Source organism: Mesocricetus auratus, unplaced genomic scaffold, assembly GCF_017639785.1.
Source record: "Mesocricetus auratus isolate SY011 unplaced genomic scaffold, BCM_Maur_2.0 Super-Scaffold_100008, whole genome shotgun sequence".
Classification (NCBI taxonomy): Eukaryota; Metazoa; Chordata; class Mammalia; order Rodentia; family Cricetidae; genus Mesocricetus; species Mesocricetus auratus.
The window spans coordinates 87,760,784-87,784,644 of record NW_024429192.1 but is presented as its reverse complement, the minus strand read 5'-3'; the positions used below and the strand labels follow the sequence as shown (position 1 = coordinate 87,784,644).

General features: G+C 44.1%; 1 protein-coding gene and 1 pseudogene across 8 annotated transcripts in view; one reads left to right on the top strand and one right to left on the bottom strand.

The window, feature by feature from the left end:
* Window positions 1–23,861, bottom strand: part of Fry (FRY microtubule binding protein) — a 380,830-nt gene that overhangs the window by 15,494 nt on the left and 341,475 nt on the right. For 5 of the 8 annotated variants that reach the window (XM_040751422.1, XM_040751415.1, XM_040751418.1 and 2 more), the window contains 8 exons: window positions 22,440–22,448; window positions 18,336–18,536; window positions 17,836–17,997; window positions 14,213–14,379; window positions 12,411–12,600; window positions 7,610–7,759; window positions 6,429–6,527; window positions 3,523–3,606 (listed from right to left, as the gene is read on the bottom strand). In XM_040751422.1, the coding sequence (XP_040607356.1) occupies window positions 3,523–3,606; window positions 6,429–6,527; window positions 7,610–7,759; window positions 12,411–12,600; window positions 14,213–14,379; window positions 17,836–17,997; window positions 18,336–18,536; window positions 22,440–22,448 (1,062 nt within the window). Of the gene's footprint in view, window positions 1–3,522; window positions 3,607–6,428; window positions 6,528–7,609; window positions 7,760–12,410; window positions 12,601–14,212; window positions 14,380–17,835; window positions 17,998–18,335; window positions 18,542–22,439; window positions 22,449–23,861 lie in introns of all 8 variants that reach the window. The other 3 variants (XM_040751417.1, XM_040751421.1, XM_040751416.1) reach the window with 2 other exon arrangements.
* On the top strand, window positions 15,950–16,429 carry LOC121142052 (annotated as a pseudogene).

Here is a 23,861-nt window from a genome sequence, read left to right as displayed (position 1 = left end):
GTGCAGCCCTGGCTGTTCTGCAACTTGCTCTGTAGATCAGGTTGGCCTCAAGTTAGAGATTCTCCTGCCTCCTGAGTTCCAGGACTAAAAGTGTATACCACCACCACCAGGCCACAGGGTCAGTTTTTAAAAATTACATTTAAGAGTGTGTGTGTGTATGTGTTTGTGGAGGCCAGAGGTGTTGGATCCTCTGGAGCTGGGGTTATGGGCAGCTGTCATCCACCTGATAAGGGTGCTGAGAGCTGAACTCAGCACCACTGAGCCATCTCTCCAGCCCTGCACAGGGCAGCACTGAAGACTACCAGGAATCATCAAATAGGATGTACATCAAATGTAAGTACAGAAACAGGTCAGTTTCTGCTGCTGTGGACTTTAACTTTTGGTGTTGTGAGATGGCATAAGTGCTGGGTAAATGGCATAGTCCTAAATCAAGAATGCTATTGTTTTCATTTACAAAACAAGACCCTAATCTAAGGAACTCATCAAGACAGTGAAGTCATTCCGGGTCAGTAAAAGGCAAATGAACTGTCTTTGCTAGCTCTGACTGGGTCCTAAGGAATGTCACAGGATTCCTCCCACTCAGCAATTAGGGCACAACTATGCTTCTTGGGTGATAGCCAAGCACCTGGTACTCCTCTTGAGCACTCCTTCTTAGGTGGAATAGTGGCAGCTTCCTTGGCTTTTGTTATCTGGAATTCCTTCACCAGGCCATAGACTGGGGCTTTATTTGCATTTAGGGTTTCAAAAAGAGTAGAACTGCCTATCTATGGGGCTGTCTTGTGGAAAATGATAATGCATGCTTTCATTTGGGGCTTGGTTTTTTTTTTTTATACCCAGGATTTAAAACATAACCCCATTAGAAGTCTGTGCACCTTTAATCTCGGCACTGGGGGTAGGGTGGGCAGGGGGCGGGAAGACAGGTGGACCAGCCTGGTCTAGAGAGTGAGTTTCAGACCTAAGTTTATGTGAACTTCAACCACCAGGGGGTGCAACTCCAGAACAGATAGGCCCGTGGGAACCAGTCTTTTAGAGAAGGGCTGGTTGCAAATCATGAAAAGATTTTTCTGTCTTGACAGGTGAAGGCAGGGGGGAAAAACTCCCCAACAGTTTGTGCATGTGAGTAGAACTGGTCTGGTAGGACAAAAGCAAACTGCTCACCCTGATTCTGTGCTATTTAGCATATGCTGTACCATACCCTAGAGAATTGTTAATACAAGCATGGGGAAACTCTGGCCATTAACTGAACTAAGACTCCAAAATTATTACATATGTGAGATTAAAAGAATCTTCCCCAGACAACTGCTGTTGCCCAAATTCCCTGGTGACTGCTGTGTCCATGAAAATCCATGCTAGTGCTATCTGGAGGCAGACCCAGTTGGTTTTACTAGCAGGCTGAAGGCATCAGACTAGATGTTGCCTTTCCCCCATTTTTTTGAACCCCACAATCAATCATCACTCCTCGGTATTGCATGTAGCCTCATTATTTCTATTCCTGTTTTTGTTTGTTTGCTTCTTTTTGAAACAGGGTTTTTCTGTGTAGCTTTAGAGCCTGTCCTAGAACTTGCTCTTGTAGACCAGGCTGGTCTCAAACTCACAGAGACCCGCCTGCCTCTGCCTCCCGAGTGCTGGGATTAAAGGCCTGCACCACCACTGCCTGGCTAGCCTCACTATTGCTGTAGCTTCCTAAAAACCACCTTACACTTATGCTGAGTGTCACTCTCTGGTTTTTTGTTTTTGTTTTTTTCTATGTTGTCAGGAGGGCCCCAAGGTAATGTCTCAGAATTGAGCCTGCCCAGCCAATAATTCCAGGAGCTCAGATCTTCCATTGTCTTTTAGATGTCTGCTGGTTACCTCCGAATGGCCTGACCATGGTGGAATGGCTCCTAGTTTGTGTAACAAAAGACCTATGCCTGGGTAAGCCTATGCCCACCCTGAGGGCTAGTGAGGATTTGGTGTTTTAGGGGCGGCTGGAGGATTAAAGGAAATATTTGATATCAGCTCTATACATGATAATAGATGTCTTCTCCCAGTACCTGTGATAGTTCCTGAAGACTTTTGGAGGGCAGGAGAAGTAACGAAGCAAATTTGCATATGTGGAAAGTAGAGTGATTTGATGACAATCTCCTCTTAACTGTAGGGCTAGCCAGGGAACTAAACAGATCAGAGATGTGGTTTCTACCTTTATTCCTAAATAAGTCTTTAATGTATTAATACACTTCCCCAACTGAGTCTTCCTTACAGGGTGTCATAGGATTTGATAATGGAGAGTAAACGCTTAGATAACTATTTTTATATGCTATATACAAGCTATGCCACGAACTGGGTTAGGCCTGTGCTAAATTTTCTGGGCTGACTTTGGCCAGCAAGGGTAAAGCCACAGGATGATTAAGTTGGATCAGGAGTGAGTCCTCTTAGGTGACCATAAAAATGTGAAACTTAGTAGATTTTTTTTTTTTAATCCAAGCTGGGGCTGGAGGAGGGATGTTGTAGCTCTTAAGCACACTGGCTGTTCTTCCAGAGGACCCAGGTTCAATTCCCAGCACCCACACGACAGCTTACAACTGCAACTCCAGTTCCAGAGGATCTGGCACCCTCACATAAACATACATGTAGGCAAAGCACCAGTGCACCTGTAACAAATCTTAACAAAACAAATCCAAGCTGGGTATAGTGGCACATGCCTTTAATCCCAGCACTCAGGAGGCAGGTAGATTTCTGTGAGTTTGAGGCCAACTGGTCAACACAGCAAATTTTAGGAAAGTCAGGGCTACATAGGAGGATTCTATCTTCAAAACAAAAAAACAAAGAAGGGAAGAAAAATTGTGCTTCTGGTCCTTGCTAAGAGCATAGGGTATGCAATGAAAATCAGGGTATTCAGATCAACTGAAGCAAGCAGGACATCACAGGTACACTCTCTCTCTCTCTCTCTCTCTCTCTCTCTCTCTCTCTCTCTCTCTCTCTCTCTCTCTCTCTCACACACACACACACACACACACAAGTTGCTGGAGATGTTAGGGCAGTCTGTGGTTCTGAACTCCATATTTGAGTAAGCAAAACAATAATTTTATCTCACTCTTCTACCTGATTTTCTTCATAATAGAAGATGTTTGTAATCAGTTGCTGGCATATGGTAAAATTTAGTCAACAGACAAATTTCTTTTCTTTCAATGAACTTGATGGTTCAGTGAAGGAACCGAGAGGTCCAGCAAGGAATGCTGACTGTGGTTTTCTATTCAGGATTAAGAACAGGCTCATTGGGAAGTGATTAGCATGGTTACGAAGCACCTGGCAAAAAGGTTAATTTTATGTCTATTTTTTCTGAAAGGAGAAAGCAGAAGTCCCCCTGTCTGGTCAACACACTGCCATGCATGTTATAGATGCATGCCTTCCTCTGTCGGACTCATGTATGGGAGATGGCTCCCTTCACCTCTTCCTCTCTCAAGTTCCATGCTGCTTGTGAGGATCAAGCCCAACACAGAGCCAGGCCACAGGAGAGGCACAGTCTTACCAGGCATCCATTACCTTTTCTTCCGAGTCCCCGGGCTGGCAGGTAATCACTCCATCTCTCGATCCGCCTGCGAACGTTGCCTTACAGTTGGCAAGCCACTGTTGTCAGAGAGAGAGAGAGAGAGAGAGAGAGAGAGAGAGAGAGAGAGAGAGAGAGAGAGAGAGAGAGAGAGAGCGAGCATGAGTGGATCCACAGATGTCCCAAGAACATTTAAATAAATCATGGCACATGTTAGGAAAACTGGATCATGCTCCTAACAAGACTAAATACAATTCTGTTGGAATGATTTTTAGGAAAGGATCTTATTTGGAAGGTTAAAGATGAACCGAAACTAAAATACCTGCATAGGTTCAGTAATGGCCCCTTTAAAATACAATTTCTTTTTAAGATAAAAAAAAAATTCTCAAGCTGGGTGGTGGTGGCCCACGCCTTTAATTCCAGTGCTGGGGAGGCAGAGGCAGGAGGATCTCTGTGAGTTCGAGACCAGCCTGGTCTACAAGAGCTACTTCCAGGACAGCCTCCAAAGTCACAGAGAAACCCTGTCTCAAAAAACAAAAAACTTCTCTTTTAAATTTACTTATTTATATTTTCTCTCTCTGTGTGTGTTTGCCTGAACATATGCATATGCATGCCTGTGGGCCAGAAGAGGGTGCTAGATACCTTGGGATTAGAGTTATTGATGGTTGTGAGCCAGTTACAGGAAACCAAACTAGTGCTCAAAACTGCCAAGCCATCTCGCTTACCCTTAAAATATAATTTCATAGCTTGGTGGCACATGCCTTTAATCCCAGCACTCGGGATCTCTGTGAGTTCGATACCAGCTTGGTCTACAAGAGCTAATTCCAGGATAGTCTCCAAAGCCACAGAAAAACTCTGTCTTAAAACCCAAGCCCCAGCCCTCCCCCCAAAAATATATAATTTCATGATCAGATGTGGTGTCTCATGCTCTTTGAATTTGAGACCAGCCTCGTCTGCATAGCAAGCTCCAGGTCAGCCAGGGCTGCATGGTGAGACACTATCTCCAAAAACCCTCCCCTAAAACATAATTTTAAGAATGTAATATATTGTCCTGGAGAATGCTTTTTTACCAAATCATTCCTGATTTGTGTATGAAAATGAATTCTCTCTTATGAAAAGAAACATTCATATGGCGGAGATTAGGAGATAGGACCAACACTGGTGGGATGATTCTGCCTTTTTGGAATCCCACTTCTCTGTTATGATCAGGAGGCTGTCACAGGGCAGGTCTCTGACAGCGGAAGAAAGATTCTTACAGCGGTGGCTTAGCTGCAGTGATGGGGCTTTCACTTGGGTTTAAGCATCTGGCATATTAAGTAGCATAGATGTGAAATGGGACTTTTGGGCATGATACAGTGAGCACTGAAATTCACACCTGACACCAAGAGGCTAATCCACTCCCCCAGTCAGAGAGAAAGGATCTCTTCTCTGAGCTAAGAAGCTGGCACATAAAGATAGATAGAGAGCCACAGAAATACAAGACAGTGAAGTTATGGTGCAGCCTCAGAAAGCTCCTGAGAAATAAGAATAATAACCAGGCCAATCTACAACTCAGTAAGTTGTCAGACATACAGAATGAACTGGGAAAAGATGGCTTCTGTGCCTGCCATAACTAATGAGCTGGTATCAGATGGTCAGTGAGAGATGGTAAGTGAGCTTTGATTTCAAATAAAGTCCATCCGTCTTCAAAATTCACATATTTCTTATAACGCCTGGAAAGTTTTATAGGAGGTCACAGACACAAGCAGGTGTTGTATACGTTCACCTTGTCATATTTTCATTACTGACTCCCAGAGTTCTCTGGGCCTCTACCTGTCAGAAAGCAGGTGTTTTGCATTGATGGTTTCTGGATCTGAAATGGAGGTGGGGAAAACATTAAGAGTGACAGCGAGGGCCAGTTGAAGCCGTGAGGACAAGGAGAAAAAGATACTCAGAATGGTCAGGAGCTGGTGACACCCACCATAAGCAGGTCTGAGAGAAGCTAACACTGGAAGGAGATGTGCTGGTTAGTTTTTTGTCAACTTGACACAAACCTAGACATATCTGGGAAGAGGGAGTCTCAACTGAGAAATCCACTCCATCTGATTGGCCTGTAGGCAAGTCTGTGGGGGCATTTTCATAATGATGGATGTGGGAGGGGAGGGCCCAGCCCACTGTGGGCGGTGTCGTCTCTGGACAGGTGGTTCTGGGTGATATAAGAAAGCAGCTAACCGGGCAGTGGTGGCGCACACCTTTAATCCCAGCACTCAGGAGTCAGAGGCAGGCGGACCTCTGTGAGTTCGAGGCCGGGCTGGACCGATAGCCTCCAAAACAATACAGAGAAACCCTGTCTCGTAAAAAAAAAAAAAAAAAAAAAAAAAGCAGGCTAATAGAGCTGTGCAACACAAGGGGTAAGCATCATTCTTCCATGGCTTATACTTAAGTTCTTGCGTCCAGGTTCCTACCTTGACTTCCCCTTCTAATGGATTGTAACCTCTAAGTTCAAACATTCTCCTAATCCGAGTTCCTTTTGGTCACGGTCTTTATCACGGAATAGAAACCTAACTTGGACAGGAGATAAATTCAAATCTTGGATAAAAGAAAATTGTTCTAATGCATATCAAGGAACATACCAAACATATAAAAAGATATGTGCTGGTTTCTTGGTGGGGACACTAGGGGATAAAGTTGAAAGCTGGACATTACTCTTTCATTGGTTCTATTCGAGCTTCTTGGCCTTTTGACCAAGGTCATATGCATTTGACGATAACCAGCATTATATGCTGTTCTGTCACTATTAAATAGGAACTGCAACCCCAACAGAGCCCATTCAGGTTATTCATGACACCCCCCAGGACCTATCACAACTGGGCTCTCTCAGCTACATACAGCTGAACTGTCATATGTGGGAACATGGGCTTACCGAGAGAGTGGCCTCTTTCCTGTTGTTGTACGTGTCCAGATACTCTTGCAGTTCCAACACACTGAACTTCAGCTTGTCTAGGAGCCCGCAGGAAAGGAGCTAAAGGCAGGAACAATTTGATTTAAAGACAGATGGAAACACCAACAGCAAGGTCTAGCTACACAAACAGAAAAGATGTAGAAGTGGGTAGCGTTTGACTTCACAGCTGGAACCAGATACTAGTTTGGAATCCATGCCTTCCACTGGGAACCTGCATTAAGATATGACATCCATTTTATGTATGGCTTTATTATCATTATCAGTAATATTTCATGTTTCATTATGGAAGACAGGCCTCCAAAGAGATCTGCAAACTGACTTTGTATTTAATTTGCATTTAAAATGATTTAAGATGGAATTATTTTTCATACTGTATTTCTTTCTGAGAAGCCAATCAGACTGCAGCAAAGACTGACTTGCAGAAATGAAATTTCAAAGCACTTCAAGGGGCGCCTGTCTATAAGCCTGAGAACTTGGGAGGCTGTGTCTGGAAAATAAAAATTCAAGGCAGTTCTTCATTAGGTCATAAATACTGGTAGTTACCCAGCCAATTTGATGGTTCTGGATGTGATGTGGTAAGAAATGAAGGTCATGGGTAACCCTGCCCTAAAAGTGTCGGCCATTGTTGCAGAGTTCTCTTCATAAATCATGACCTGATAGTCAGTTAGAGACTTCCTGGTGACCTCTGTGAGGGTCATACAGTCATATGCACAATTGGCAAAGTCAGAGTCACTCAGGAGAGGGGCCGAGGACACGGAAGAGCACAGAGGCAGGTTGTTCCTAATTATCTGAAATGCTTTAGCCTGGGCTGGCAATGTTCACTAATTACTCCACAGACTCAGAGACCTCCAGGAGGCATGTCACAACCCCATGCTGCTCACAGCCTTAGAGGTGTCTTTAAAATAGGTCAATCTGATGACCTGAGTTTGATCCCTGGAACCCATGGTGGAAGGAGAGAACCAAGTCCCTAAAGTTGTCCTCTGGCTTCCACCCACGAGCATATGTGAAATCTCATGAGCTCGCTTGTGCACACACACACACACACACACACACACACACATACACACACACACACACACACACACTATAATAAATCCCTACACAGGCATGCTACCCTACCAGAGTAGGTCAAGGATACTCACAGTCTCGGCATCCACGAACAGTGTAGGGCATTCAGAGCAGGAGGTGAGCATCTGGGAAGAGCTGACAAACTTGGACCCGATCCCCCGAAGGTTATCTCCAAGGTAACTGGCTGCATCACAGGTTAGGAAGCAGAACCTCTTTTGAATATTCTGCAAGGCAGAAGAGGGATCATTCACAAATGCCAAGATCAGCTTGTACACTGGAAAGTAATTACATGTTTTTGTGTATGGGGTAGAACTTTAAAATAATTTGGGGCACGGTGGCACAAACCTGTAATCAAGAATTTAGGAGTCAGGGGATTAGTAATTCAAGGGCAGCCTGTGTTACATGAGATGTTTTGAAACAAACAAGCAAGCAAGCAAGCAAAGAAACTAAGTGTGGGACTAGAAGGCCGGGTGGTGGTGGTGGTGGTGGTGGTGGAGGTGGTGGTGGTGGTGGCGCACGCCTTTAATCCCAGCACTCGGGAGGCAGAGGCAGGCAGATCTCTGTGAGTTCGAGGCCAGGCTGGACTGACAGCCTCCAAAACAATACAGAGAAACCCTGTCTTGTAAAACCAAAAAAAAAAAAAAAAAAAAAAAAAAAAGAGTGGGACTAGAGCTCTGTGAATTTGAGGCCAGCCTCGTCTACAAAGGGAGTTCTAGGACAGCCAGAGCTGTTACACAGAGAAACCCTGTCTCAAAGCCCCCCTCCTCAGAAACAGTGGGGTTAATGAGATGGCTCAGCAGTTGAGAGCAGAGAGCCGGTTTGATTCCCAGTATGCATGTTGGGAGGTTGACAACCTCTTATAACTCTAGCTCCAGGCGATCCAGAGGGAACACACCTCAACATAATAAAAACTACATATTACAAAACCCACAGGCAATATTATCCTAAATGGAGAAAAACTCAAAGCTTCCCCATTAAAATTGGGAAGGAGACAGGACTATCACTTGTCCCTACTCCTTTTCAATACAGTGTTTAAAGCACTAGCCAGAGCAACATGACAAAAGAAGAAAATTAAGCCAGGTGGTTGTGAGGCATGCTTTTAATCCCAGCACTCATGAGACAGAGCCTGCTTTACAGAGTGAGTTCCAGGACTACCAGGACAACACAGAGAAACCCTGCCAAGAAGCAAAAAAAAAAAAAAAAAAAAAAAAAGAACAAAACAAAAAAACCAAAAGAGAGATATAGATAGATAGATAAGAAATCCCAAAAATTCTACCAGAAAACTGGAAGTAATCAACACCTTTAGCAAAGAAATCCTAAAAAGATTGCCAAAGCAATCTTGAGCAAAAGAACAACGCTACAGGGATGACCAGCCCAGATTTTGAGCTGCATTATAGAGCTACAGTAATAGAAATGAACAGGTATATCAGTGGAACAAAATAGAAAACCCAACATGTGTGCATGCAACCACACTTATGTGATATTTGACAGAGAGGTCAAAAATACACACCAGGAAAAGATAGCATCTTCAACACATGCTGCTGGGAAAACTGAATGTCCACACATAGAAGAATGAAATTAGATCCATATCTTCCACCCGCACAGAAAGTCAACTCCACGCTCAAAGTGTTAGAAGGAAAGATAGGCAGTGCCCTACAGGACATAGCTATAGGAAAGGCCTTTTTTTTGTTTGTTTGTTTGTTTTTGTTTTTGTTTTTGTTTTTTTCGAGACAGGGTTTCTCTGTATTGTTTTGGAGGCTGTCCTGGAATCGGCTCTGTAGACCAGGCTGGCCTCGAACTCACAGAGATCCGCCTCCCTCTGCCTCCCGAGTGCTGGGATTAAAGGCGTGTGCCACCGCCCGGCCTTTCTTGATAGGACAACATCAGCTCAGGGACTAAAGCCAACAGCTGACAGATGAGACCTCACAAAATTAAGAAGCTTCTGAACAGCCAAGGAAACAATCTGCTGAGTGAAAAGGAAGCCTGCAGAGTGGGGGAGAATCTTTGCCAGCTATATATAGGATAGAACTAAAATCAAAAAACCCAAAGAGTCAAGAAAACAAATGACCCAATTAAAAAAGGGCTATGGATCTGAATGAAGAATTTTTAAATTTTATTTTACTTTTTTGTTTTGTTTTTTGGGAAAGGTAGCTGTGGCTGTTTTGAAACTTGCTCTGTACACCAGGCTGGCCTAGAACTCAGAGATCTGCCTGCCTCTGCCTCTGGAGTACCTGGATTAAAGGCGTGCACCATCACTGCCTGGCTGAATGGAGAGCTCTTAAAGAGAAACAAAAAACAGCTAGGAAATATCTTAAGTGTTCAACATCCTTTTAAATTAGGGAAATACAAATGAAAACTGCTTTGATATTTCTTTTTACTCCACCTAGAATGGCAAAAATCAGGAAAACAATGCCGGCGAGGAAGGGGAACCCTGTTTGGTGGGACTGCAAACTGGTGCAGCCACTCTAGAAATCAACATGGAGGATTTTCAAGAGCGGAAAAACAGAGCCACCATATGACCCAGCTATATTACCCTGAGGCTTGTGCCCAAAGGAACCAACATCCTACTCCAGAAATACTTGCTCAGCAATGTTCATTGCTGATCTAGTCACTAAAGCTGGGGAACGGAGACAACCTAAATGTCCTTCAACTGAAGAATGAATAATGGAAATGTGGTGTGTATACACTATTTAGGTAGGGGTGTGTGTGTGTGTGTGTGTGTGTGTGTGTAAATCAGCTGTAAAGAAAAATTAGGAAAATTTCAAGCAAATGAATGGAACTAGAAAATGTTATACTGTGTGAAGTAATCCAGACTTCATACCCACAGATTAAGTGTAGCTCTCACCCCTCATCAAAGAGGTATCTCTTCCTAGCAGATAGAGACCACCACAGAAGTCCACACTTGGTCAAGATGTGGCAAACAACTGACTGTGGGTACCCACCCATAGGTGATATGTCTACAGTACAACCCACAGGTGATATGTCTACAATACATCCTTACACCTGAGGGTCTGGGAACATCATGCCAAAGCGGGAGGGACACTGTAAGAACAGAATATTAGGACATCTGCCATGAAATAGTGTCTTTTAGGTATGTCAGGGAAGCTGCACTCAGGGTATTTCAACAAATGGTCACCTAAACAAGGCCCGTACAATGTCAAAACTAATTAGCCGGGCGTTGGTGGCGCACACCTTTAATCCCAGTACTCGGGAGGCAGAGGCAGGCGGATCTCTGTGAGTTCGAGGCCAGCCTGGTCTACAAAGTGAGTTCCAGGACAGCCTCCAAAGCTACAGAGAAACCCTGTCTCGAAAAACCAAAAAAAAAAACAAAAACCAAAAAAAAACCCAAAAAACTAATTAATTGACGTGCCAATTAAATTGGGAAAGTCTCACAGGGCCCTACCCCTAGGTGAAGAGCTATGGGCAATGGATGGCTGCTCAGAAAGGAAAATGAGTCTTCTCCAGGGATGAGCTCCCAGACAGGTTATCCAGTCCCAAATGGTCATCCCTAAACATATGTACACATAAGAGCCACACCAGACGGACTCAGCAGGTTGTGTTTACAGATATGTAATCATGTGTGTACAGTTAAAGAAGAGGTCTTGAAGTTGAGAGGCAGTCAGGGGGCGTGGGTGGAGTTGAAATAAATACTTGTGGTTTGAATAGGAATGGCCCCTATAGGCTCATAGATTTGAATACGTGGTCACCAGGGAGTGGCCCTATTAGGAGGTGTGGTCTTGTTGGAGTAGGTTGGTTTTGCTGAAAGAAGTGCGTCATGGGGGTGGGGGTGGGGGGTCTGAAGTTTCAATGCTCAAGCCAGGCCCAGTGTCTCATTCTCTTCCTGCTGATCAAAATGTAGAACTCGCGATTCCTTCTTCAGCCCCATTTCTGCCTGCATGCCATTATGCTTCCCACTATGATGACAATGGACTAAACCTCTGAACCTGTAAGTGAGCCTAAATATTTTTCTTTGTAAGAGTTGCTGAGGTTGTAGTGTCTCTTCACAGCAATAGAAACCCTAAGATAGTGCTTATCTTTGTAGTTCTTCAAAAATAATAAGATTAAATGTTAAAGAGGAAAAAGTTTGTCTTGTTCTATAGTCCCAGGGTAGCCTAGAACTCACTATGTAGCCCAGGCTATCCCCAATCTTGCAACAGCCTACCTGCCTCTGCCTCCCAAGGACTGGGATTAAAATTGTGTGAACCTGGTATTAGAAAAATATTTTTGACTATTATGAAATTGTTCTGTGTGTGTCTTTGCCCAGCCAAGCTGAAGATCCCTGTAGTGATCCCAGTGCCACATGTGCTAGCTACTGTTTTGTCAACTTGACACAAGCTACAGTCATTTGGGAAGAGGGAACCTCCATTGAGAAAATGCCCCCACTAGGTGGGCCTTTAGGCAAGGGTATGGGACACTTTCTTGATTAACTACTGATGAGGGAAGGTCCAGACCTTTGTGGGTGGTGCCAACCCAGGGCAGGATGTCCTGGGTTACATAAAAGAGCAAGCTGAGCAAGTCACAGGGAGCAAGCCAGTCAACAGTGTTTCTCCAGGGGCTCGACTTAACTTCCTGCCTTGGCTTTCCTCAAGATGGATTGAGCTGGAAGCTGGAAGCCAAACTAACCATTTCCCTCCCAAGTTGCTTTTGGTTATGGCATTTTATCACAGCCATAGAAACCCTAACCAGAATGTCAACAGAAAACAGAGTGGCAGAGTTCAGCCTCTTCCTAAGAACCAGGCAATGAAGGCTGAGCAGAAACAGTGGGTAGAGGAACTAGTCTCCAGAGGAGATAGTAAGTGTACAGCCTTCGAGGGACAACAACTCCTTCTGAAGCCCACAGCCATGTCTGTCTTCAAGATGCTCCCAAGCCCATACCTTAAACAGAGAGGAGAACACATGAAATGTGTACACAGCGCAGGAGCCGTCTGAGTCACACATGAGCTGGTTAATGTGGCTGCGCCAGGCCTCCTCGGCGTCATCACAGGCTGCGGGCTGAAAGGCAGCAAGGATGGCAGAGAAGAAGGGCGAGGGAGGGGGTGACACACCCCTGTCACCTTCTCCAAAGCTGGAAAACACGAAACCACTACATCAGGAAGTGACAGCCTCTTGTACAAATTCTACACCTGAGTGTCAGCCACCTGAGTTGGCTGAGTGGATCCTTATTCCCTTCAAGGGCCCTCTGGGGAACTGGCTTTCACCAGAGGTCTCTGAGATTTTTTTGGTTCCAATGAAATAGACTTTACCTCTCGAACTTCTATAATTTATCTTTGTTTGTTTGTTTGTTTTTTGAGACAAGGTTTCTCTGTGTAGCTTTGGAGCCTGTCTGGGAACTCACTCTGTAGACCAGACTGACCTCGAATTTACAGAAATCCACCTGCCTCTGCCTCTCAAGTGCCGGGATTAAAGGTGTGGACCACCAACACCTGGCTGTAATTCATCTTGTTGTTGTTGTTGTTGTTGTTTTGATACTGGCTGGCTTGGAACTCACTATGTAGACCAAGAGAGCCTTAAACTCACAGAGACTTGCCTGCCTCTGACTCCTGAGTGCTGGGATCAAAGGTGTTTGCCTTCATGCCTGGCTGACTCCTCCATTCTTAAATGCACAGGCATTTATCTCTCCTAGCCCTCGGCAAGCCTTTGCTCTCCCAGCAGCCAGGCCTCAGACCAAACATCTGTTCCCAGCTCAGCATTATCACTGTTCTGCACTTCACATTCAGATAAACTCTAGTTCAACTCTGGATTCTTCAAATTGTCCCTGATGCAGACTATGAATGCCATGTGTGTGAACGCTCAGAATACTAAGGGGCAAGAGGAGAGATGTGAAAAGTCCAGCTTTTTTCAGGTATTCCCTTGGGCTTTTCTTTTGATGGGCAGGTGTTCTCTGCCTAGCCACAGACTTTTACCTAGCTCTCATGTTCAACATCCATACATGTAAATATAGCATCTCAACTTTCTTCTAAAGTAAATCCAAACACTGTAATAATTTGTGACTTATTGCAAACACTGAATTGATAGAAGGTGTGATGTTTTTGTCTATCCTGCCTTCTCTTTGTGTTTATGTAAGTCACTACTTTTAGAGACATAACTGCAAGATACTCAATTAAAGAGCAGTAGTTTAGCTTGTAGAGAGCCCCTTGTGCATGTGTCTTTCAACTCTAAATGGAAGGAGTTTGTTTTCAAGCTTTGTTCATATCTTGCTCATCTTCCCTTCAAAGCTTCATGTCTCCAGGGCCTTTCTTTTTTCCTTTTTCTTTTTTTTTGGCTTTTCATGTTGCTCTCTGACCTTATACATTCCTGCATGGGCATCCTTTCTTTTTTTTCTTTTTCTTTTTTTTTTTTTTTTTTTTTTGGTTTTTAAGACGGGGTTTCTCTGTATTGTTTTGGAGCCTGTCCTGGAACTCACTTGGTAGCCCAGGCTGGTCTCGAACTCACAGAGATCCACCTGCCTCTGCCTCCCGAGTGCTGGGATTAAAGGCATGCACCACCACTGCAAGGCAGGCATCCTTTCTTGATCCCATGGAAAGCCCTACATGGGGTAGGATGATTGCCAGGTTCCATGTTAAGAATCTCAGCTTTGTGCGGATGTGTATCTTTATACTCAAGCTAGTAAGTACCACGAATGCCACATGATGTGCCATGCATACTCATGCCACCCATTTCACCAAAGGCTGCCTTGCCTTGCAAGAGTATACTGGTCCAGGCCCCGGTTGCTTTTCTCTTCTGCCTCCGTCATATCTAGGCTGAAGCTGTCGCTACATTCAAAAGCTGCTGGGAGTTCATTGATGGAACTCGAAAGATCATCTTCTTGTACGGTGGTGTCCTCCTCTTCGGGGACAGCTTCAGCCTGCAGTGACAAAATTTTAAAACCCAATGTATAAGAATATATAGTAGACAACTGGATTACTGAAGCAGAAATAAAATCTTGAGAGGGATGGGACATTTATTTTCTAGACCTGCATTCAGAAATTCAGAAGTATCCCTTCTCTACAGTCTTCCTTCCGGTCTCTTCCATAATCATCCCTAAGGGACTTGGTAATCGTCACATTTGATCTGTGTTTGTGGTGTACAAATGCTAAGTTAGTATGGTCAGAGAAACACCTCCTTTCCCTTGTCCACTATCCATGCTTACAGATCAGCAACTTCTGCTTCACGTGCAAACGTCAGGTTTGCTCAGTGTAAGGTTGGCCATCAGGGTGGGATCTGGAAGAGAAGCTATTACCTTTGTATTCATAACAATTCAGCACCCCCAGAATAGAAGGTGCGTGTGGGTGTTAATGCCTGAACCCATTCCTGGAGATTCTTCACACAGGACCACTGTAATTTCAAACCCAGAAGAAGTCAGACACAGATAAGCCTTGATTTTCCAGCCCCAGCCTTAGAGACGGGCACATCCAGGCCTATTCTCCAATAGGAAATCCCTTTTCCAACAAAGGCTAGAATGTAAAAGCATCAGTGCATGGCACAATGGATGCTCAGAGAGGCAAGCGTCTGTGGAGAGTTAGCCCTGGGGTGGAGGCTTTCTCTACAGAAGGCACACTGCCACTCACCTGCATGAGTGCTTTCCCCTTGCCACTCTCTGAGGGCAGCGGCTAAGGTGAGAGTGTGGCTCTCACCTCACCACAGTGTGTTCAACAAGCGGTAACAAGTAACTGCTCTAGCGCAGGCAGATCTTGGGTCAGAGGGAGGCAGGGAAGAGATACAGAGACAAAGAGGCTGGGCTTGAGCTGAGGCCAGGGAGGAAGTGAACTGGAGAACAGACTGTTCTGCAAGAGGAAGGAAGGCAACAACGGGACTACGCATCAGAAAGGCAGGAGGGAAGTCCATGCATGTGTTTCTGTGAGTCATCGTAAAACAAAAATACAATCAGGGTGAAACAGAAATGTCTGGGAATTAGACCCTTACCATGGGTTAACATCTGGCTATTGGTTTATAGCATTCTGAATTTAGGATTAACGAGAGATGTTAGCCAGATGTTAGAGACATAGGACAGGCCATGTCTTTGGAGGTGCCAAGTTCTTATGGATGAGTCAGAAATAAGATCTAATGTTTTCTTGATAGAATTAGATTATTTTTCTTGAGAGAAACCAATCTATCTACCTATCTATCTACTAGCATTTAAAAGAAAAATACTGAGAAATAAGGTGCTCAAACGTCACCTATATTTCATGATGCTTTAAGTTAAGAAACTTTTTTTTGTTTTTTGTTTTTTGTTTTGTTTTTTTTTTTTTTGAGACAGGGTTTCTCTGTGGCTTTGGAGGCTGCCCTGGAACTAGCTCTTGTAGACCAGGCTGGTCTTGAACTCACAGAGATCCACCTGCCTCTGCCTCCCGAGTGCTGGAATTAAAGGCATGTGCCACCACTGCCCGGCTAAGTTAAGAAACTTCACTTAGTCTTTTTCTCAGGCAGCCGGGAAGATGGCAGATATTCAGACCAAATGTGCTTACCAAAAGCAGCCCACAATATTTCAAAACAAGAAATGTGTTCTGCTGGGAGAAATTGGCAAGAAAAAACTCCCTCAGTACTACAAAAACATCGGTCTAGGCTTCAAGACACCCCGAAGGAGGCCATCGAGGGCACCTACATAGACAAGAAATGCCCCTTTACTGGTGACATCTCCATCAGAGGTCGGATCCTGTCTGGTATCATAACCAAGATGAAGATGCAGAGGACCATTGTCATCTATTGGGACAATCTCCATTATATCCGAAAGTACAATTGCTTTGAGAAGCGCCACAAGAACATGTCTGTGCATCTGTCCCCCCTGCTTCAGGGATGTACAGATTGGTGACATTGTCGCCATGGGAGAGTGCAGGCCCCTGAGCAAGACTGTGTGCTTCAGTGTACTCAAGGTCACTAAGGCTGCTGGTACCAGGAAGCAGTTTCAGAAGTTCTGAGAGGACTCTAGCTAAACTCCCTGGAACAAGTAAAGTTATTTTCCAGCTTAAAAAAGAAAAAGAAAAAGAAACAACTTAAAATGTTTAAACTTTGAACAAGACTTTTTTGGGGAGGGGGTGTTATTTTTTGCTCAAAAAGGACATTTCTATCTCCAAGAATCCCAGTTATAGTTTTTATTCTCCCTTTTGAGTTGGGGCAATCTTAAAAGTAATTTTTATCTAAGCTCTAATATTTTTAGATAATTTCACTAAAGTGGTTGCTATTGTTTGAAGCATTCAGGGGTTTCTTGATTTCAGACCTTTTTTAGTATAATCTAAAATGATATAGAAAGTGTTATAGTTTTACTTCTCTCTCTCCCTCCCTCCCTCCCTCCCTCTCCCTCTCTCTCTCCCTCTCTCTCTCTCTCTCTCTCTCTCTCTCTCTCTCTCTCTCTCTCTCTCTCTCTCTTTCTCTCTCTCATCTTCAAAGTTGCAAAACCATAACCAAAAATGAGAATCAGGAATTTCTAATTCTATTCTAACTGTGATAGACTATTTAGGTATTTCTAGTAGGAAGGAGTAAAATTTTATACTCAAGGGCATATGTGTGGTTATAGTATGCAAATGGATGGTTTTATGGACAGGATATTTTCTGTGATTTTTTTTTTTTTTTTTTGGCTTTTCGAGACAGGGTTTCTCTGTGGCTTTGGAGGCTGTCCTGGAACTCTGTAGAACCAGGCTGGCCTCGAACTCACAGAGATCCGCCTGCCTCTGCCTCCCGAGTGCTGGGATTAAAGGCGTGCGCCACCAACGCCCGGCTTCTGTGAATTTTGATGAAAAAACCTTCAATGAAATATCCACAGACTTTTTTGTTTTAAAGCCAATCTATAAGGTAAGGAAATTGCATTCGTTAGGTAACTCAGTCTCCTTGGGAAGTCTAGCTATGCAAATCTGGCATAATTCTGTGTGACTGACATTAAATATTCTTATTGTATACCAAAAGTCAAGCACGGAATCAATGAGCAAATTGTATAATCGGTTCCCACACGAGAAAAAATTCCCCTAGTGCATGTATGCCCCCACACCTCCCTCACCGCATTGTTTTATAACACGCCACACGCTCCCAGCCACAGCGGTCTCTCTCCAGTGCTTCGTTTTGCCGTCAGTCACAAGTCAAGTATTTCATTTTATAAAGGCCTCGGGCCAAATCTCTCAACCAAAGGGAAGTCTGCTCAAGTCTGTGAGCAGAAAACAACTTCAAAGTACTGGGGCAGGTGCATAAGCCTCGAGCACTGCACTAAAACCCAAGGACTAAAGCCCCCTCCCTTTGAACCCCCTCCCTCGAAGAATTCTTCACAAGGATTTTTTTTTCTTTTCCCCACCCACTTAAGGAAATTACAATACTCCCCTCCCCCCAATCTCTTCACCTTTGACCCCTCTGAGATCTGCAGGTTATTTATATCAGGCAAGGAAGTCTCGAAGCTTGCCATTCTGGTGTTGAAGGCATGGGGGTCGGCGGGAGTGGAGTCACAGGCGGTGGTAAGCAGTTCAAGAGGACTGGCCTCCTCGGAGGGGGACAGGTTCATGATCTGTTTAGGAAGCAATGGTAAGAAACTGTGACACGAAGTTCCTGCCAGAAGAATACACAAACCATTACTCTCCAGTTGTTGGTTGACACGTATGATTTCTTCAAGTTCTATGTCACTGTTATTGGACCGTCAACACAGCAGTGCACGAATGTGGCCCCCTGGCACCATCTGCCACCTATGGCGAAGAGGTCACTTAGACCCCACCTGAGTGTTCAGGTTTCAGTTCAGCAGCCATAGAAAGTGTATTTATCTGGAAACAAAACTCCCGGATTAATTACCAACAAACCAAAACAAAACCCGAGGCTTCCCATTTTTCCAGCGGGAGCGTCCCTACTTACAAGGTCTGAGTGTTCCAGGATCTGGCTGGCTGTGAGGTCCTCCTCCTCAGATGACTCATCTGAGTCCTCATGGTTCATTTTATTCAGACTGGGAGTACTTCTCGAGAGTTGGCGCTCCTCCAGGATCTGCGTGTCACACTTGTCCAGGCTGTCCAGGGAACGCCTGCGCACTCCCCAGTTGAAGTTGTCCATGCTCTCCCCCTGAAATCACACCACAGTCGGCTTTTCATGCCCCAGGCCTCAGGCACACACGGCTTCACATTATCAGTCAGTCCCAGCTTAGAAATGAACATGGTTGGCATCAACTTTCAAGCCCTCATCTGCTGTGGTACCCAGACTTCACTTTGCCAACATGAGGAGACGAAAGGGCAGACCTTTTCTGTAAATATGTGTCATCTCATGGATAGAAGCGGCAGAACCCTTCATATATACGTATACATATGAAACAGGGTCTCATTGTGTGGCCTTGGATGGCCTGGACCTCACTTTTGTAGGCCAGATTGACCTCAAACTCACAGAGATCTACCCGTCTTTTTCTCTCTTCTAGGTGCTCAGATTAACAGCAGATACTACCACACCCAACAGGTAAATAAACATATGTAGTTGATTTTGGTAAACCCTAGAAAATTACTGTGTTTTCAAAAATCTGTTCAAAAAGGGGAGACTGTTAATATTAAAATAACTTTAAAATTAGTGTACACTTCTTTCTCCCACCAGCCCCTGTTTAGTAGAGTTTTCAGAAGGAGAAACAAGTTTGCTCAAAACACATTCCTGAATTCCTTGGCTATTAAGTAGAAGAGTATTAGGTAAACATCCCAGACTGTCTGCCACAGCAGATTCCACAGATAAAATACAGCGTTAAAGGTTTGTAAGAGCCAGACAATTTTTGGTGGGCCATGCACTACAAAGAAGCCGCATCTTGTCTTTGCTTAAGGCTCATCTTTAAATTATCCCGAGCTGGGAAGAGGTTAAATTTCTTGCCTTCACATCAAAGATTTTCTGCTGGCTTACCCCTTCTGAGAACTGGCCTAGCCGGACAATGGAGTGTTAAAAAGCCTGGAGTTCTATCTCAGATCTCTACGAAAGCACAAGCTATTAAATAAGTCTGTTTGGTTAACATAACTTTTTTTTTGTGCAGAAGGTAATGTGGGATTTGGTTTTCCATCTTTTAAAACAGGACTGAAGGAAGATGTCCACCCTGATGATAACAAATTTTAATCTAAAGGAGAAGGTCATCTGATTGAGAACAGGCATCCCACCCCGTGAAGCAGTCATCTGAAACGTGGCCTGATGAGGGGGTCAGTGGGCAGCATGATACCCCGAGAGCTGGGGGTGAGTGTTAATGTGAGAATGGGAGGCTGGGTTTCTTCTCCTGGTTCAAGTCTCTTGTTTCTGACTCTAGATAAGGCGGGTTTGTTGGTATCACAGACCTCCCCTCAGTGTGACAGCCCTCAGTGGGACAGCCCTCAGTGTGACAGGTACGGACAAGGCTATTTGTGGGAGAAAGTAATAGTAAGACTCTTAAACGCATCACTCCGGATATAGAAACTATTACTGTCATCTGTCCCTGTTTCAGGACTTTTAGAATTCATTAGTTATTATTATTTTAGAGACAGGGTTTCTCTGTGTAGCCCTGGCTGTCCCAAGCTGGCCTAGAACTCAGAGATCTACCTGCCTCTGCCTTCTAAGTACTTCGATTAAAGGTGTGTGCCACCATCTGGCTGGATTTACTTATTTTTATTTTATGTATATGAGTGTTTGCCTGTATGTGTGTATGTACACACGTGCATACAATGCCCACAGAGGTCAGAGGAGGGAATCAGTGCCCTGAAACTGAAGTTAGGGATGTCTGTGAGTTGCTTGGTTGCTGGGAACTGAACCTGGGTCTATATTTATGCTTTTATGCAACATGGGTTGGGCTTTCCTAATTTGAAGTGTTCCAAAGTCCCAAATGTTTGAGCACCATCAAGGAGCTCGCAAGTAGAAAATCCAAGGTATATATCACAGTCAAAACCCAGGACCCCTAAAAATGCTGCACAAAATTATCTTTAGGCTAAATGCAGAGGAATTACAGTTAGTGTTTAGACTCAGGTATCATCTTCAAGAAACTGTGCATTATTATATGTATACAAATATTCCAAAGTAAATAAGTAAATAAATAAAACTACTCAAATCTGAAACCCTTTCAGTTCTAAGCATTCTAGATGAGGAAACTCAACCTGTACCTGTCCCTCTAGATGGATGTAACAAATTACCATTAAATAATGTAGTTTTATTCTTTCTGGTGGGAAGTTAGTTCTTTGATTTAAAGTAACTACTATAGGCAGAGTGGTGGTGGTGCAAGCCTTTAATCCCAGCACTGGGGAAGCAGAAGCAGGAGGATCTCTGTGAGTTCACCAGCTTGGTCTACAAGAGCTAGTTCCAGGATAGCCTCCAAAGCCACAGAGAAACCCTGTATTGAACCCTCACCCCCCAAAAAAGTAACTACTGTAAGTTGGAATATGAAAAAAAATGTATAAGACCAAAAAGTCTTAAGAGAAAAGAAAAATGTAGTTTGTGAAGAAAGGAACAAAAATGAAGAGAGAGGAAGACAAGGGAAGGTGAAGGCCCTGGGAGAAATACATAAACACAAACGCATGCCACCAAATTTCTGGTACCAAATGAGCACATGTGTTGGACAGGCTCTCACAAGCAACACCTCTGGGGGTTGCCTCCATCGACCCTGAGTCTGAAGCATCACAGGGTATCTAAGGTAACAACACAGAGGCTGTTACACTGGGCAGAGATGCTGTTGTTGATACGGGGTTACCCTGACCTGGCGACAGCCTGAACCAACTGGGCATGAGAACTGGTAGACACAGACAATAGCCATCTCCGTAGAAGACGTAACAGCTCCATTCCAGGCAAAGGCGCTGAAATTATTTCCCTGGTTGTAGCTGAGGAGTTGCAATGGAGCAGCTCTTACTTAGTCTAGCTCCAGGTAAGGCCCATGGTAGAGGGGTTATGGATGTAGCTAAGAGTTAGCACATATACTTAGCGTTGTTAACAGTTCTTAGTTTGGATTTCTATCATATACAACAAAATTCTATTGTGGATAAAAGTCAGTGCAGCTTCTTTTCTAAAAAATATTTTTTATTTTATGTGTATGAATGTTTTGTCTGCATGTGTCCCTATGTGCCATGTGTGTACTGTGCCAGCCTATTAACAGAGTTCTAAATCTGACTCTGGGCTTTTATTACTAAGACCTAGTAGAACTCATGCTACACTAGCAGAGACCAGAAAAGGGTGTAAGATCCCCTGGAACTGGAGTTACAGATGGTTGTGAGCTGCCATGTACATGTGCTGGGAACTGAACTGGGGTTCCCTGCAAGATCAGCCAGTGTTTTGTTTTGTTTTGTTTTTTTGGTTTTTCGAGACAGGGTTTCTCTGTATTGTTTTGGAGCCTGTCCTGGAACTTGCTCAGTAGACCAGGCTGGTCTCGAACTCACAGAGATCCTCCTGCCTCTGCCTCCCAAGTGCTGGGATTAAAGACGTGCACTGCTGCCACCCCCACCCCCACCCAGCAACCGCCTTTTTCTTGATGGATACCTGGTTTAAAAGAAAAATTATCTAGTTTCCAGACAGAGTTAGTTTTTTGTTTGTTTTGTTTTTCTGGCAGTGCTGGAGATGGAACCCAGGCCTCGTTCATACTAAGTAGACATTCTATCACTTAGGTACATCCTTAGCCTGATCTCACTTTCTACAGAATGACAACACTCATCCAGGGTGTAGCTGCCTCATCAGGAAACGTAGGGTGCCTATCCATATAGACCATATGCAAAGACCCATCTCCTCTCAAGAGATACAACCATGCAACATCCAGGACTAAGGATAATAAAGCATTTTCTTTTGTATTTTAGAACATATTTCCATACTAGAGCAGCCAAGGAGGGCAACAAAACAAAACAAACCGTTTGTCACACACACGTAAGTAGAGCTCTACACGCAAACAGGCATCCATGTGCTGGAGGGGATGTGGGGGAGGGGGAGCACGCATGTTCTATAACTAGGCAACGATCCAATTCACCTGCCAGTGCACCAGAATGAAGAATAACAGCAACTTACCTGAAGTTCCTGCGCAGCAGTGTGAGTGGACAGAAAAACAAACAAAAGGTCTATTTAAAATGATTGTACAAAATACTCCAGTGTATTTTAGTTTTCACACAACAACCAGCAGTGCTAACAACACAGTCTTCAGTAGACATAAAAAAAGGAGAACATGCACAAGCTTCAATGAGAAAGTCAATATTTAACATCAGAGTTCCCACACGTCTTCCTGGAAGTGGCATCATGGGCCCACTCTTCATGCTTCCCCACTTCAGCGACAGTGTTGTTCTCTTTAACACCTGCTTATTTAGGATGCCTGAGTACTTGATTGTGACAAAATGGTTACATGTCATGGGAGAGAGATAAGGGTCAGAAAGTGGCAGCAGCTGACCCCACTCCCGAAGCTGAAAGTGTTTGTGGTTATGATGGGCCTACCTCGATTTTGAAATTAATGGCGCAGATACAGCGCCTTTCCGAGATTCTGCAAGCTTCAAGGACAAAAGCCCTTGTGAAGATTTCATTCAAGTTCCAGAAGCTATTTAATGACAAGGAACAGACACAACAAAAACAACGTGGGTTTTCGTTTGTTGTTTGTTTTTGTTTTGGCAACCATGTTTGGATAAAGAGGCCAGAATAGACTTACATTACTCATCATCACTAGTTATTTGTCACTGGTGGGGCTGTCCAATGGATTGGTGCGGAGAACACCAGCTGTGTGTCTGACACTGCGTTACACTCTCTGTACCTGTCACCTGACTCCTTATGCGGGGTCCATAGGCAGGTTTTTATTATACCCACTGGACCAAGCATCAGACCTAACATTCAAGAGAGACAATGACAGATGAGTTTAGTGTTCACTACTTAACTGTCCTTGGAAAACATTTATTTTTTGTTTCTGTTTTTCTCAGGGCTGGGATGGAACCCCAGAAGTCAAGCCTATGAGACTGCTAGACAAGTGTTCTGCCACTGAGCTAGCATTTCTGGAGTTATATCTTGCTTCCCCTGCCAGGCCACTCTGTGGTGTGACCCTGTCCTGGGACTGAATAGGTAAAGGGTGGCTCTCTTGGTGTCAGTTTTTTTCCCCTCCCTAGTTTAACTTCCAGAATTTAGAGGTGCCGGCTTGAACCCTAGCCTAAGAACAACTTTCAGGCAGCTGCTGGATCATTTCAGAACTCAAGGTGATGTGCTTTGTGTTATTTTGAAACAATCATCATTGCATTTAGTGAATTCCTTCCTGGTCACTGATTATGGTTAGCTGAATTCCCTACCATCCTCTTAATTGGTTTGCCAACAGTTTAAGATGGAAACTAAGCAGGCATTCATTTGAAGCTTGCCTTGCAGTCTTTCTTTCTTTCTTTCTTTCTTTCTTTCTTTCTTTCTTTCTTTCTTTCTTTCTTTCTTTCTTTCTTGCTTTCTTTCTTTCTTTCTTTCTTTCTTTTT